The sequence below is a fragment of the Sinocyclocheilus rhinocerous genome, unplaced genomic scaffold (assembly GCF_001515625.1).
Source record: "Sinocyclocheilus rhinocerous isolate Xijiao unplaced genomic scaffold, SAMN03320098_v1.1 scaffold6126, whole genome shotgun sequence".
In the NCBI taxonomy this organism is placed as follows: domain Eukaryota; kingdom Metazoa; phylum Chordata; class Actinopteri; order Cypriniformes; family Cyprinidae; genus Sinocyclocheilus; species Sinocyclocheilus rhinocerous.
In genome coordinates this window covers 14,244-29,656 of record NW_015630236.1, presented here as the reverse complement: position 1 = coordinate 29,656, position 15,413 = coordinate 14,244, and the positions used below count along the sequence as shown (strand labels likewise).

Genomic DNA, 15,413 nt, shown 5'->3' with positions numbered 1-15,413 from the left:
TGTTTTGTGTGTGTCTTGCTCCCCATGTGCCTTCCTATGCCCATATTTGGTTAGTTTCCTGTTCCTTTCCTGATTAGGTTGATTTAATTCCAGGTGTTCCCCGTTTTGTCTATTGATCCCAGGTGTGTCGCGTCCTCTCCTCATCCTGTCATGTGTTTAAATAGTGTTCCCTGTCTTTAGTTCAGCATCCGGTATTGTTCATGTCTTCATGTATAGCGTGAGTGTTCCTTTGTGTCAATTAAACCCATTTGGATTGATGTACTCCTCGTCTCTCTCTGTTCCTTGCTCCTCACTCCGCTCAGCAGTGCACTCGTGACACATGTCAGGTCACTTATAATTATTACAAGGATTTACAATTATTATAAGAAAGATTATCATCTCTATGATTCGCTTGAAAAGCAAATTGTGGATGTTTTCAAGATCGATCATATTATAAAATTGTCAGATCACCCTAACTTACAGTATAAATATGAAAAACAAGAAGATACTGCTGGTTTAAAAAATATAACTCTTACTTCTAGTATCATAGACATGTTCAAAATATGAAACATTGTTTTCGATTCAGGTCTCACACATTATAAATAAAGATGTAAGAAATCAAAATGCTGTAATAAATAAATTTTATTTTTTAGGTCATGGTCCATTTTCCCATGTATTTGATTGTCTGGTTATTCCTGAAGCCAAAAAAATAAAAAAAATAAGAGGTAAGTGCCAGTGTGAAATTATGTAAATAAACGGGAAAAATATGCAGATATGCAAATTTCTTGAGTCTTTATTACATTTGGACTTGCAGCTGTTGTATTTGCATTTGGACATGATGTATTCAAGCTGTTGTATTTGTACATCTGGTAAATGTATCTGAAATATTTTGTTAACATACAAAATATGACTTGCAAACCACCTGAGAGCTGATTCTTTTTCTTAGGTCTGCCTGATGACATCCCTGAAAAGTGGAAGGTGAGCTTGGGGTCATCAAAAATATTGTGTTTCATAATGTATATTAGTTAAAAAAAAAAGTGAATTCCATCACATTTGCAAGGTTTCTGATTCTGGCTGTAAATAAACAATGAAAACAAATTGATGCATTTTGCGTTCATGTCATTACTTCATTTTATATGTGTTATGATGTCAAGGAACTTATCAATATCATAATTGTTCCTACAATGACATCCTCATGCACCCCAATGGAGTTCAGCTCAGCAATGAATCTGTACTATATATCTTTATGATTTCATCTGTCTTTGTGTCTTTACTGCAGCATGAGCAGATGTCAGTTCAGATGTTTGATGACATTGTGAAGCGTCTGAAGGCTGAGAATGAAGACGTGTTGAAAGAACATGGACTGGATGATAAAGACATCACCTTCATTAAAGAGTTAATCGAAGGGGCAAAAACATCAGAGGTACAAACTGATACTCCAGGTCAGGGATGAAACTCTGGTCTGACAGGTGCGGGGACCAAAACTGAGTGTTGGGTAATAGTAAATTTTAATTTAATTTATAACATACCATTTTAATATTAAAATTATTATTAAAGTAAAATTAATATGAAGAGAGGGGAAACAAATTGAATAGAAAAAACAAGTTTTGAAGAGAGAGAGAGAGAGAGAGAGAGATGTTTAGGTTCAGGAAGGATCTACAGTAAGTCTGTATCATCAATATATCTTTTTTTTTTTTTTCACGTTGCGGTTCAGGGCTTCCATGTTACGGATAACAAAATGTGCAAAAAGTATATTTGAAATATATTCAAATTTTATGAATATATACATTCATTCTGATTCAGAATTTGACTTGCCCTGACAAAATTGCCATTAGCCCTGCCACAAAAAAAAGTTGTTCTCATTGATTTTGACCCATGCAACCTTAATGTTAAATCAAGACAAGTAAACAGTCAGTAATAAAATAAGGACAAATGAACAAATTACTAGCAATAACTCAAATAAATACAACAGAACAAAGATACAAATAAACAGTGCTTGAAGTTTTTCAGGTAGGCTTGGCAGTAGAATTTTGGGATGAAATGGGTATAAATTTAATATAGATTGATCCTTATTAAAGCCAAATAAGTTATTAGCAAGAGCAGATGTCCTTAATTAACATGAACGACAAAGGCAGCAGCAGGTATATTTAGCTGCTGCCACTCAAAGACCAAATGCAGGAATCTGATACACAACCGTTTACATCTGCTCCAGGTTACTAAAACAGATTGACTTACAGCCTTCAATGAAAAAGTTAAAGTGAAACAGATATTGCTTTTCTTTTCAGTGGACATATGAAGGCAGAGATGAAGAAAAATCCTTCCTGTATGAGATTGTGGCAAATAAACAGAATGGAATTGATGTAGACAAATGGGACTATTTTGCACGGTAAATATTATCCATTTTGTAAGGATGCTGTCATGATCTAGCGTCTATTTGAACTTTTTGAGCCAATCACCTTAGTCATAGATGTCATGTGACTAGTGACTGTAGAGCTGCATGAAATTGGCACTGACAACAATGACAAGAACAATCTAAAATCTTCACTAGTGACTATCCTGAGCTGTGACATATTGTTATGATTTGTATGTATTAGTGATGCAAAGTCCGATTCATTTCCGTGCACCGGTTCTTTTCGGACAGTTCGGCTCATTGAACTGGATCAAAAAGCCGATTCATCGGTTCCTGACGTCATCAAGCAATGATGTCACTACGCATTTCTTTTCTAACAACTCAGGGCCATATTGTGTCAATGAAACATTCAAATAAGTAATTTGTGTCATCACATATTGAAACATTCAACTAAAAAGTTATTTATGTGAATGCATATAGCAGATTATTGCCTTTCATTCACTTAAGTTAATGGTGTTAGTGGTCACGGTTTCATTCGCGGATCCTTTATGTCAGATATGACTGACCAGTATTGACTAACCTAGAACTTGGATAAGATTCCTAAAAGTTTCGCACCTACAGCACACATTACAGACACTGATATGTTCTACATGTCTAAAGTAAAGAAACAATAAACCAGTCTTATAAACTCCTTGATTTCGCTTAAACAACTTAAAATATGATCAACATGCACAATAAACAGTGTTAAAATTCAGGTTTTTCGATGTTTTAATAAAATTCCAGGGCTTTTTAATAAAACGATTCATAAGCATATCTCCAGTAGCCTATGTTTTGCTTGTTATAAAGAAGCAGCCAGAGACTCACCGCGCCTTCAAAAAAATCCAACTGAAGTGCGTGGACCAAAAAAGGTTACCCAAAGATGAAGAGCTTGAAAAGAGTCCGCACATTCAAACATTAAAGCATCACAAGCGAGATGAGAACATTATATGCATTTTACTGAATAAAACAGGCAAACGTTTCGGTCACATGTTGACCATTTTCAATGCCAAGCTAACAGTGTTAGAACTAGAAGCCATCTTAATTTGAGGAATCACATGATAATTAAAGAGATCACATGATCAATCAGGACACACACAGATAAAAAAAAAAGCCACAATGTGTGTATATGTAGATCAATGGATAATCTACATAAAATTAGAGAACAATGGTTGTCTGTTGGAGTTTACAAAAGTACTATTCATAAAAAAACAAGACAATTGAAGTTCTTCATTTAATCCCTTCGGATATACACAGTCCATATAATAGATCCACTTAGCTTCACATTGTAACAGTCTTTTGTTAGAATCACCACCTCTTCTTGAACTGATCAATCTCTGAATACCTGTAAATCTCATATCACTAAGTTTATGGTCAGCATCCACAAAATGTCTGGCTACAGGAGAATGAATGTCCATCCTTCTAATAGAGCTCCTGTGCTCCTGTTTTTTTTTTTTTTGATCTGTGTGTGTCCTGATTGATCATGTGATCTCTTTAATTATCATGTGATTCCTCAAATTAAGATGGCTTCTAGTTCTAACACTGTTAGCTTGGCATTGAAAATGGTCAACATGTGACCGAAACGTTTGCCTTGATTCTTTCAGTAAATTGCTTCTATTGTTCTCATCTCGCTTGCTTGTTATAAAGAAACTTCACACATCAAGCTCGTTCAAGTCCTCGGTGATACACACGCAGTGCAACACTCGTCAGAATCCTCGGCAATCCTTGGCAAACCTTGACAGTTGGTTAAACTGTGAGTCTGACGTGCTACTTCGGCTGTGCGTCCTGCGTCATCAACCCAGAACCGGCTCAAAAGAACGATTCGTTCAAGAATCGAACATGACTAGTATTTACTGAAAGCTCAAATTGAACCTTGTCTTATTCTCTTGTTACAGTAGGTCAGTGTGAAATAAAAACAATAGATCAAACACAAACCAGATCCAAGCAGACATGAAGTCATTTGTGTCTCAATTTTGTTTTCATATTTAATACTTAATTTTGCAGAGACTGTCATCACCTCGGCATCCGAAACAGTTTTGATCATCAGCGTCTGCTGAAGTTTGCTCGAGTCTGTGAAGTGAACGGGAGAAATCTCATCTGCTTCAGAGACAAGGTGCCTGATTCAATTATCACTCTATTATTTATAACTAAACAGACCCATACTACAAATATGACATGTTGAGTCATTTGACTCATTGTATTCAAGATTCAAGTTTTAAACCTTCAGATAATGTTAGAGATACTGTTAGTTAGTTTGTTTCTATTTATTTATAGACGGTTTCATTGGACGCACGTGCCTGGCCCGAAGTTAGTTAGTGGCTAGTAATACGGCGCCCACTACAAACGCAGTTAAAGTTAAGGTGATGAGTAGACTGAAGTTGGGCTCAGTTTTTTGTGCTGTGGGATGCAACCCAATGTTTCCCATACATTGATTTATTTGTGGCAACCCGCCACAATATCAGAACCTACCGTCACAAATATATTTTCCAAAAGGCTTTGACGTTGTTGAATAAACATGAGCACTGCACGTTTCAAAATCAAAATGTGGTGCGAGTGTTTTTATATCACTGTACCTCTGAAGGAAATCGACTGTCTTCAGAAAATTGTCGATGTCCTTTTCATTTAATCTTGCCTGATAAAGCAGCGTTTGTGAGCACAGTGCTGCTTTGTGTACAGCCGTTATTGGGGAAACCACTGTTTCTGGATCACCGCTGTGTGAAGAGAGACTTGGCAGCCAGGCTAGACATAGTTTTAACTTGCTAGCTAATGCAATGTACTTATTTATTGTGCTTGTTATCAGAAATAATCCACCCTAGAGGGACTCTGTTGTTATTGATTCTTTGCTGAAGTCTACCGGAAGTTAAGTTTGGGCCAAAAAATCGCACATGGGCAGTTACGTTTGTTTATGTTGCCATTGAAACCATCTTATAAGGACAATCACATGAATTAAGAGTTCTGCAAATGCACCAATACTAGCTGGCTAATTTACAACTGTAGACATTTGGCTAGATGTTAAAACAACCACAACAACAAAGATTTACATATATTAGGGTAAATAAATATTAAAAAAAGAAAACTCCTAACTGTGGACAATGAACATGGGAAATATCAGCAGCAAATAAACATACTAATTAATTAAAATGAATTAACAATAATATTGAATAAAAATGCCATTTCTGATCATTCAAAAGCTGATTCCATGTATAAATACTGTAGAAAGTATTGTTTCTTATTTCAATTTGTATGAATGGGTTTAAAGCATCATTTAAAGCATGTTTTGTCTTCCAAGATACCAATTTTTTATTTATTTTTTTGCCAAATTTGAGCCAAACGTGCATCCTTTACCAAGAAAGTAATACTTAAATGCATTGTTACAAGCTCTGAAAAAAAAAATCCAAGATGGTGGATGAAATCAAAGAAAAGTTGACTGCAAGTGAGCTTAAGTTCCAGGAGTGAAGTTTATCGATTAAAATGAAAAAAAAAAAAAAAAAAAAAAAACTTAAGGAATGTTTGCCTGAGTGGAACTACACAATCCCCTCTTAGATCAGATCTAGTAGGTCTGTAAGTAAGATCATTTTGTTTAATAAAAGTAAGTGGTGGAGGTGCCTGACCATTCAAGAGCTTAAACAACAGGCAGGCATTCAACAGTGTACGTCAGGGTTGGCCAACCTCAGTCCTGGAGAGCCACAGTCCTGCAGACTTCAGCTCCAACCCTAATCAAACACACCTGAACAAGCTAATCAAGGTCTAAGGGTTACTAACCCTGCGTTCCATTCGGAAGGGCTCATCCCTACGCCCTAATCCCTTCAAAGGGTTTACCCTCCGGAGTGAGAGTTTCGAAGGGTTGAAGGGTGTTGGCGACCAAACAACTGTTTCTTAAAGTGCCCTTCTGCGTCATCATCCCATTCCCACATGGAGGCGCCGTCATCATGCAAAGAATCTGCGCAAAGGATCATGGGAACCCGAAGTGTCCATCAGTTGTACCCTTCGAAATCCTTCATTCTGAAGGGCCCTTTGAAGTGGCCAGTTTTGAGCACTTCGGTTTGGGACGACCCTTCAATATGGCGGCCATGATTGTTTTCACTCTGAAGTGCCCTTCGGAGGGCGATATATCCCATTTGGAATGCACCGCAGAAGCAGCAGGAAGGTGAGTTTGTATCAAGGTTGGAACAAAACTGCAGGACTGTGGCTCTCCAGGACCGGCGTTGGCCACCCCTGGTGTATACGTGATAAGATTTTCCCAACTTAAGATGTTAGCCTATATTTTAGAAGAATATTACAGCGGTGTTAAGAGTTAGGTTTTCTGCTCTGCTAATATAGAGAAATAATCAACTTTGATGTTTTGCCTTTTGTTTGAGTCCAGCTTATCATACAGTATTTTAAATGAGGAAAGAGCATTGCATTCACATATACGATTTCTGCTGATGTTATTAGGAAATTTCTTATAAATCTAAAATCGGCCACTGCAGATTAAAATTACTTTCAGTGGCACACCATATTGCCCCCCCCCCTCTCATTTTTTTCATGTAGTACTTTATTTATTCTGTGGAACACAAAAGAAGATATTTTCAAGGGGTTTCAGTTCTTTCGGTCCATACAAAGTCAGTGAGGTCAAAACAACATTGGTGGCCTCTGACTTTCATTCCATGGACAATAAACACTTTAGGCACTTTAAATAGCTTTTTTTGTGTGTGTTCAACTAAATCATAATAATGTTGAATGTGAGGACTGGATTGTGGGATCTCTGATAGACTGATGTTTGTGTGTCTCACAGGAGGCTGATAATGTTTATGACATGTTTCGCACCCGATACACTCTCCATCGCCAGGCCTATCAGCACAAGATCTGCAACATCATCGAAGACATGTGAGCTTCTCTGTTTGTAGTGAAGGGGATATGTGTGTCTCTGATTGTACAATAAAAAAGTCTATACGTACAAGTTTAAAACACTAACTTGCATTTCTCTGTTAGGTTTGCAGAAGCTCTCGTACAAGCTGATCGTGATCTTCATGAAAGAAAACCTGAAGATATGCTGAAGATTTCTGAAGCCATAAAGACAGCAGAGGACTACAGCAAACTCACAGGTCAGCTGAAAACAGATACAAAAAATAAATACATAAACTAAACTGAAAGGTAAAATATATAGCATAAACTGAAAGGTAAAATATATAGCATATTACAATATATCTATATAACCATTTGTAATTATATGTCTCAGAACATAGTGTTTATAAAATAATACATTATTTGCAAATGACATATTGGCAGAAAAAAACAACAACAAACTTTTTTGCTAATAAATCTTCTATTCTTCCGTCAGATGAGATCTTTGAGCAGATCTCGTCCTCCACGTCTGATAACCTGAAGGAATCTCGAGACATCTTGAACAAGATCGTCAGAAGAAAACTGCCAAAGTTTGTTGGAGAAGCTCGACTGACTGAGAAAAACATCTCAAAGGTTTGACAGAAAATGAAAAACGTTGTTTGACTGTTCGACTGATATTAGCAATATTCAAAGGACATGTGACTTTAAGGCAGTATTTATTACACAATCCAGTAACTGACTGACTCTCTCGAATCAGGAAGAGCTGAAGAAAACATGGAAAGCTGCAGTACAGAAGTACAAACCTACAGACCACACTGTTTCTCTGAACGCTGACGATTTACCAGTTTATGTAAGTTATACTGTATGTATATACCAAAAACTTTATCTCTGCCTTCATATCTTCAAAAATAATTTAATCTCCTTTTACTCAGGTGGTTGATCTGGATCATGGCATGAAGGAACAAAACCCCATTGAAAACGTCTATTTCTACAGCAAGAGGAAACCCAAGGAAGCTTCTGCCATTAAGGATTATCAGGTACCGTCACACTTAAACCAATTATATTTCAGATCACTGCAGAATTTCCCAGATAAGAAATAGAAGTATTTCCATAATAAAATAGGTGCCATTCATTCTGTACTTTTGGTAAACAAAATGGAGTCTAGAGTGTTTGCTTGTTTACTACATTAGCAAGATTAAAAAAACTCATTGTGTGTGATCGGTCTTCTGCTGTCAGCTGTCCAGTTTCCTGCCAAAGAGGTTTAATGAAGAGCTGGTCAGAGTTTACTACAAAAGAACTGATGGGAATAAAGAGGAGGAGATGAAGAAGGTGGAGGAGGCTGAGAAGTGCTTTCAGATCTGGTGTGCCTCCAGTTTTGGACTCCGTTAATGTGCATATGGTTTATAATATATGATATTTGAATCACAATCAGTACTGTGTCTGTAGTTGTTGTGATACAGATTTCCTTCTGCTGTACATTAGAGGTTTAATGACTAAACTACAGGGAATAACCCTGTTGAAATTGGAAAGATTGATTCATGGTTCAGTGATTATAACTCAAAAAAAAAAAAAATTCTACTTGAAATTTAATTACTTGAATTTTAAAATATTAAGGAGACTAGTAAAGGGGATCAGTGATCTAAAACAATTTGATTCAGACATCACTCTGCATGTAGCGAGAGACCTTAAAAACCCATTCTTCTAACATATCTAATAATAAGAACTTTATTTATTTGTATTAACAAATAAATAACTATTTAACGACAATTTTGCATCATCATTAAGTATTGTTTACTGTATGTGTAAATTATAATCAATCCACATCTTTAACATATACATAAAAATGAATGACCTGCAAAATATTATAATTGAGTATAAAATGCAGTCAAATACACAAATAAAATACACATTTTAGTGCTACTTGTGTTAAGAATGAAATGCATTACTCGTTCAATTATTTAGGACACAACATGAACATCAATGATGCTCAAACGTTTATTTAAAGTAGCATTTTACATTTATTCATTTAGCAGATGCTTTTATGTAAAGCATACAAATGAGGGACATCAGAAGTAATTTGTCATTTTGAACATTTTTAAACAAAGCTCTTTTGTTTCCCCTGCAAATGTCTTATTCATCTGCAAAGCAAATGCAGATTATACTCCGAATTCCTGTCACTATGTAGATATGCTTCACAAAAGAATAGGGCCTATATAAAATATCTATTATATTTGATCTTTCCAACAGTCAATAATGAGACAGTGATTACATGTTTGGGAATGACAGCTGCATTTAAATCAAGGTTTGAAATTATTGATCTGTGTGCTTGTGTGTGTGTGTGTGAGAGAGAGAGAGACATTATTGGGGGTAAAACATACAATATTATAAAAACAATGTATTCAAACAATCAATGTGCAATTAAAATTGGAAATAAACGCACAGAATTCTTCACTCAAGGGCGGGGTGTGAGGCAGGGCTGTCCACTATCACAGACCCTCTTCAATATCTACATTAATGAATTGGCGAAACTCCTGGAACAATCAGCAGCACCTGGCCTCACACTGCATGACTCCAACATAAAGCTCTTGCTGTTTGCAGATGATCTGGTTCTGCTGTCTCCAACAGAAGAGGGTCTACAGCAGAGCCTAGACATCCTGCACAAGTTCTGTCAGACCTGGGCCCTGACGATTAATCCTAACAAAACTAAAGTACTAACATTCCAGAAAAGACCCAGAGTTCAGGGACAGAGACATAACTTCACCCCAAATTTGAAATACTTCACCCTAACTTAAAAATGTTAAACAAGAAAACACAACTTCAATATTTATTAGGTGAAAAACAAGATTGTATCTTACTAGCAGCAAGATACATTGATGCCTGTCACAAAAAGAGGGAGGAGTCAACAAATCAGTGATGCGCCCACAGACACACACAAACACACACACCACAAACACACACCAACACCACAAACACACACCACACACACCACATTGAATTATAAATTGTTCGTAGAATTCTAAAATGTTAATTTGCTTTAATTTTTAAATGTATATACATGCATGTTTTGTTGCATATATATCTGTTCTAGATTCAATGTAAACACTATGCTTTTAGCAATACGTTGTAACAATTGTCATGCCAATAAAGCACATATTGAATTTGAATTTGACAGAGAGAGAGAGAGAGAGAGAGAACTGGATCCACTGGATTCACTTGTATTAAAACACTGAATGTTTTTCATTGTTCCTGTAAACACTTATCTAAAAAAAACACACACACACAAGAACAGTTTACTATATGAGAAACAGAATAGAACAAAATAGTCTACTGAAACATCTACTTGTTAAAAAAATAAAAAAATAAAATGAAGAAACATAAACTTTAAATATAAACTACTGTATACTTTGGTTATTTAACATTGTATAAAGTTATTGGGATGCCATCCAATTCGCTTTATAAGGTCTGTGAATTTTATTCATTATCAATTAGCACACAACCTGCATTTTCATGACTCATCTAAAACATATATAAAACATTTCTACTCCTCACACCTTACTCAATTTATGGAGGTTAAAAGAGTCAAAGAGCATGTTCGTTTACATTTACATGTATATATGCATTCATTCAATTTTTAGCCAAAGTGACTTACAAATGAGGACAAAAGCAAACACCAGTGATTCAACAAAAAGGAAAATAAACATTTTAGGTGCTGCAGTATGAGGTTACAGAAGCTCCAATTAATACAGATACATATATTAAACAACAGTACTGTACAAAATACACATTAGATGCTTCACTTTTATCTTTTGCACAATACGTTTTTTTTTTTTTTCTTAACCAAAATATATACACTGTAAAAAATGATCGTGATTTTAACTGTAAAAGACTGTAGAAATGCTACAGTAAAAACCTGTTAAATGAATTACAGTAAGTTTCCTTACAATATACGGTCAATAACTAATAGATCTAACCTTTGTTTTCGAGAAAGTAGCCTCAGAGTCAACACTCAGACTGTGTCTGAAATCACACCCTACACTCATGCACTATTCCCTACATTAGTTCACTATATAGTCCACTAGACCGAGTGATTGAAAACAAATGAGTGAATTCAGACACTGATGAACAGCTGCTGACTGTGTCTGAAATCACACCCTACACCCTCATTCACTATTCCCTACATGAGTTTACTAATAGAGTCCACCTGACAGAGAGAATGAACACTAATGAGTGAATTCAGTCAATGATGAACAGCTGCTGTTAACGAGCAGAATCACTGAAGAAAAGAGCAAGAAATGAAACTACACCTGACTTCAGCCACAGCCTTAAATGAAATCAACTGAAATAAAACAGCAGAGGAGGATTACACAACTCCACAAACAGCATTACCAGCTTCACTCATTACTAACCAGACTCACTTTATTTCTGTCATATATCTACAAAAATTATTTGAGAATTAACAGAGGTTTATATTGTATTGAAAGTGTTTTGTTTGGTCTCACCATTTTGGCGATCAGTGGTTGCTTTAGTTGGGCTCTTGATCCTTGCCTCTTTAATGTTAGTTTTTCTCTGCTATTGTATCTGTGTATGTAAAGGACATTTGTTATAAGAAGAGCCGAGAGAAATTGTAATGAAGTGGTTCTGAAAACTGTTGATGATGATGTTTTTTTGGATTAGCTTTTATTTGTGCATATTGTGCTTTGGAATGTTTCACAATGATTGGGGTTAGTATCAGTGGTGCAATTCAAGAGTATTAGTAATACATCACACACTTAATAAGAGATTAAACATTAGGTGAGATCAGTGAATCAGACTAGTTCATGATGGTCTTTACATCACAAACACCAGTTTTATTTAACCATAGATTTTTTTTCTTGCTATAAACACTGTGTTAAATAAACACAGCCAATTAAAACAACCAAAGGAAACTATTTTTAAAAAGTCAAGGTTCAAGAGCCCAACTAACGCAAACACTGATCACCATCATGGTGACTTCAAATGGAGATATTCCAAAGTCTCAGCTTTCAAAATCTGTCAGTTTTATAGAGAAATACAAACAATATATTACAATGATGTGTTTTTATTCACGCTCTTTATTGTGGCGTGACAGATCGCTGTATTCACTTCAGTTTAAGCGGCATGTGAGTCTTTCCGATTACAATAATGAGACATTATTTTCATTATAAATTAAACTATACTGTTTTTGCATGCCTTCTGATGTTCTTTCAGTTTTATATCTTGCTATAAACTTGAAATAAAGAAGAAAAACACATTTATAATTTGTATTTCGTGATAAAACTATCAGAATTAGAAAGCTGAGCTGTGTTATATTAAAAGCAACAGAGCACAAAATTATTGCGATTACTTGGTGGCTGGCGTGCTACAAATAATGAACGGACGATGTTAAATATTATGTCCAATCATTTACTGTATTATATCATGAATAAAACAGCTTGTGAATATTCACTTACATGTTATAGCCTACAGGCTACCTCAGAAAAGAAAACAATATAACTTATGTTAACGAGTTGGAGCCCACTTCAACTTTTAGAATGTTTTATTAATTAAATAGGCTACATGTGAGGAATAAAAGTTTGGACGCCACAGACGTTTTTGCGGAGTAGGTGGTGGAATTTTATTTTAGATTTTAGAAAACAGTATAATTTAATGAATTGGTTCACATAAATACAGCGATCTGATCATTAAAGAGCTTGAAAAACACATTATTGTAAGACACATAATTTGTGTTTCGTTATAAAATTGATTTTGAAAGCTGAGACTTATATTAAAAGTAGGCCTACCAAAAGCACACATCTTATATTGGGTGGCTGGCGCACTACAAATAACGAATGCAATGGAAGACATGAAATATTATTTCCAAGCATACTGTCCCCGCGAGTATGATTTATGGTGTGATTTCTGGTAATAATCCCACATATATTTGTAGTGTATTAAAAAAGGAGAGCTTAAATAAGAGAGCTACAGCACCCCCCAAAGGAATGTCGATTGGGTGTGTGAGCTGATGTTAAGATAAAAAGTTATTCCTGTTCAGTCTGTTAATAAATTTCATATTCTTGATATTAAGCTGTTCCCGCGAGTCCTTAAAATCGACTCTTCCTCATCCCAGTAAGATGATGCGGCCGCTCGGACACAACAATATTCAAATCAATCCCGGTAGCCTTCTTCCGTGCTCTCAATCCGGGACATTTGCATGCGCATTAATACTCTCAAAATATTATAACTTTAATTTCTACGATTTAAATTCTCGAAACATTTCGACTTTATTCTTGTAGTATTTCGACTTTATTCTTCCAGTATTTCGACTTTATTCTCGAAACATTTCGACTTTATTCTTGTAGTATTTCGACTTTATTCTTGAAACATTTCGATTTTATTCTCGTTATATTTCGACTTTATTCTCGTAATATTTCGACTTTATTCTCGAAATATTATGACTTTAATCTCGTAATCAAATATTTTTAATTTTTTTTACATGGCACTAAACGCCGTCGTAAGATCAAATGTTATTTACTGAAAATTAGAAGTGAAAGTGAAAGTGTGTATGAATGGAAATAGAAACAGCTCATCTGTTCCTGCACTAAACAGAAGAACCAGAACCACTGGGCTCACTGCATTAAAACACTCGATGTTTTTCATAAACCTTGTGAACAAGAAACCAAGCCTTGTGTGTTTAATCTTCCTCGGGAGAATATTTGATGAGGGTGTTGGTTGCTAAAAGTCCAGAAGAAAAGACAACTAAACACAAAGACTGAATAACTCGCAGAACCTAGTGAGCTACTGTAACTAAGTGCAACAGAGTTAAGCTTTACTGCAGTGCCTGTGTTGTGCCAAATTCTGCACCCCTGCCAGATTATGCACCCCCTCGTTGAAGTCGCTACCTGATTGCCTAATCCCCACCCCTAATCCTAACCCCTCCCCCACACCTAACCCTAAGCCTACCAATACTAGGGGGTGCATAATCTGGCAGGGTGCAAATTTCGGCACAACACCGGCTGATCTGCTTACCTGAAAACCTCTTATTAATTAGTAGGATTTTAATCCAGTGCTGCGCTGATGTAGTTTAAGATTTTTAAACAACTGATATAAAGTTTAGATTTAAGAAAGTTAAAGGGATTGTTCACCTAAAAAGGAAAAATCTGTTATTTACTCCCCTCCAGCTTGTTCCAACCCTATATGCATTTATTTCATCTGTTGAACACAAGAGAAGATATTTTGAAGAAGAGAGCAGAGAGAGTAGAATACATACACATACGCTGAACAAAACACTGGCATTCCAGCGATGACTAATCTGAATGCCTTTGTTTGGCCATTGCATTCATAAACTCAACAAAATCGTGTGTGATTGATTATAATGTGCAACACTATGAAGACATGTAAATAGAAATATGATGCAACATTAGCAGATCTAAATTTAATACCGGAATCAACAGTTTTCAATTCATTTTAATTTTATTCGCGAGAGCCATAATATATAATTGTGCAGGGGCATTTTTGTCCCGAACCCCCGTTAATTTCTGACCCGTGGCCAGGGCAAAGCTAACCTTGCCCAGCCTTAAACAAGCTCTGCTTATGGTCTTTAACTTCGTCAGAGAGTCGTTCATAACTGCACGCGCAATACATAGCTGCTCCGTCGTTGACAGACGATAGAAGACAATTTTCATCAATGAATTATAGGTAAATCTCCACCTCATCCATCACTCTTTTTGTTCCGTTCTTATAAAATGTCCCCTTTACTATTGCGTTGTGAGAAACTGCTCTCCACTCACTAAATTCAACTAAATTGGGAACACTTTCAGACCTTTTTGACCATCTGACCAATTAGTTAAAAAGAGTGATTCATTTGCATATCTGGCACAACTAGTTCTGATTCTAAACAGCATATATAAAATAAAAAAATTTTTTTTTTTTATTTGACTTGATTGCTGAAATATTATCAGAGAAAAGGATTTTCAGGTTGGTATACGTCAATCCGACTGACACATAAGGATCATCAGTAATATTTTACTGGGGCTTTCATCCACACGCTTGTTTGGCAAAACAGTGTTTCTGTGACTTCATATGAGGTCCAGTGTTTGAAATAAATGTATCTCACCTTGACGTCTGTCAGAGATGACGCTCATCAGTATTTGTGACACACCCTTCACAGTCTCTGGATCTATAAAAGCTGGAAGCAGATCAACATATCCTGACTGACATCATACTAGTT

General features: G+C 35.8%; 1 protein-coding gene across 1 annotated transcript; it reads left to right on the top strand.

Annotated features, from left to right (window-relative positions):
• The first annotated feature begins 817 nt into the window (after positions 1-817).
• On the top strand, positions 818-8,728 carry LOC107739965 (deoxynucleoside triphosphate triphosphohydrolase SAMHD1-like). Its single transcript, XM_016552232.1, has 11 exons — positions 818-833; positions 926-957; positions 1,259-1,402; positions 2,265-2,365; positions 4,370-4,478; positions 7,140-7,231; positions 7,337-7,449; positions 7,686-7,822; positions 7,947-8,039; positions 8,122-8,226; positions 8,426-8,728. Exons 1-11 carry the CDS (start codon positions 818-820, stop codon positions 8,576-8,578), a joined length of 1,095 nt encoding a protein of 364 aa, XP_016407718.1. The 3' UTR covers positions 8,579-8,728.
• Positions 8,729-15,413: the final 6,685 nt, after the last annotated feature.